General features: G+C 68.9%; 1 protein-coding gene across 1 annotated transcript; it reads right to left on the bottom strand.

The window, feature by feature from the left end:
- Positions 1-11: 11 nt before the first annotated feature.
- LOC113408342 (ubiquitin-like modifier-activating enzyme 1) lies at positions 12-1,367 on the bottom strand (the record flags this gene model as incomplete). The annotated part of the gene is made up of 4 exons (XM_026661533.2): positions 1,347-1,367; positions 1,040-1,172; positions 721-818; positions 12-198 (listed from the first exon to the last, which is right to left on the bottom strand). Coding segments are annotated over exons 1-4 (439 nt in total), but the record flags the coding sequence as incomplete, so codon positions are not given.
- Between the last annotated feature and the right edge of the window lie 30 nt (positions 1,368-1,397).

Here is a 1,397-nt window from a genome sequence, read left to right as displayed (position 1 = left end):
CGCCCCCTCGCCCGTCAGTCCGTCACTGGCTCGCCAGAGGCCAGGCCCTACCTCGCTGCGGGGCCGGGGCAGGCGCTGGTGCTGGCGCTGGAAGTCGTGCAGGGCCTGGAAGGCCAGGTGCAGATGGGCCGGGTGCTCGAACTTCCCGAAGTCGGTCACCACGAAGTCGGGCTCGGCCAGCGCCACGCTCAGGGGCTTCTGCGGGGAGCAGGGTGGGGATGAGGGGCAGCGGCACAATCCCCCATCCTCTCACCCCCTCCAACCTGACCCCCGACAGGGGAAGGAACCGGGGTCCCAGGCCTGGCTCACAGACCGACAGCCTGAGCACGCACAGACCCATGTGAAGCTGAATGATGTTCACTCTGGACCCTACTGATGACTGAACCCTACTGAGAGCAGAGAACCCCCCTTCCCCCCAATTCCACTGACTACGGTTCCCCCTCTGCAGGGAAAGGGGGGGTGCCTAAATCCCCAAGGCAGAAAGGACCCTGCAATCCCCCACTCTGCCCTCGCCAGGGGACACTGTCCCCGCTGCCGAGCTGCCCCTTGGCCCCGGGCTGGAGGCGGCAGGTGAGGAAGGAGCTGGGGAAGCAGCCGTCCCCCCGTTGGGCCCCCGAGCCCGGGAGTCGAGGTCCCCACCCCCACGTGGGGGGAGAGCCAGGGCCCAGGGCTGCCCAGCCGCCCCACCCGGCCCAGGAATGCGGGTCAGGCCCCACTCACAAAGCTGATCTTCTGGGGCATCTTGACCTGGGAGACGATGCCCCCCCGCACGTACTCGGAGAAGCTGCTGGTGTCGCCGATGCTGAAGGTGTAGGGCCCTGTGGGGGAGAGCAGGGGTCAGCGACGTGGGGTGCACGGGGCAGGGAGAGCACCCCCCGCTGAGCTCCGCACGGCACAGCACCCCCCAGCACCTGGCCCCGACTGCCCAGGGAGAGCTCCCCTTGCCCAGCGCCCCCCAGCACCCAGCCCTGCCCAGCCCCCCACGGCACAGCACCCCCCAGCCTCCCGTCCCGCTCCCCGGGGGTGCCCAGCATCTCACCCAGCACTTTGATCTCCATGGGGGGGCAGTGGTTGAGCTCCTTCATGCCATCCACCTCCGTGAAGGAGACGAAGTCCCCGCTCTCAAAGCCGTGCCGAGCCTCGTCCAGGCAGGTCACCTCCCCCGGGCAGCCCTGCCGACGCGGAGAGGGGTGAGCCCAGCAGAGCCAGGAACTGAACCCAGGCCCCACTCCCCTTCCAGAGCCAGGGGGAGAACCCAGGCGTCCTGGTTCCAAGCCCCCCCACCCCTAGACCCCACTCCCCTCCCAGAGCCAGGGGGAGAACCCAGGCGTCCGGGCCAGCATTACCTTAGTGATCATGGAGATCATGGCGCTGAGCGGCTGCTCCCCGTTGGTGTC

The sequence above is a fragment of the Terrapene carolina genome, unplaced genomic scaffold, assembly GCF_002925995.2.
Source record: "Terrapene carolina triunguis isolate 2854851 unplaced genomic scaffold, T_m_triunguis-2.0 Scaffold9174, whole genome shotgun sequence".
Taxonomy (NCBI): Eukaryota; Metazoa; Chordata; order Testudines; family Emydidae; genus Terrapene; species Terrapene triunguis.
Note: the sequence above shows the minus strand (reverse complement) of the source record. Positions and strands in the feature narration are given on the sequence as shown.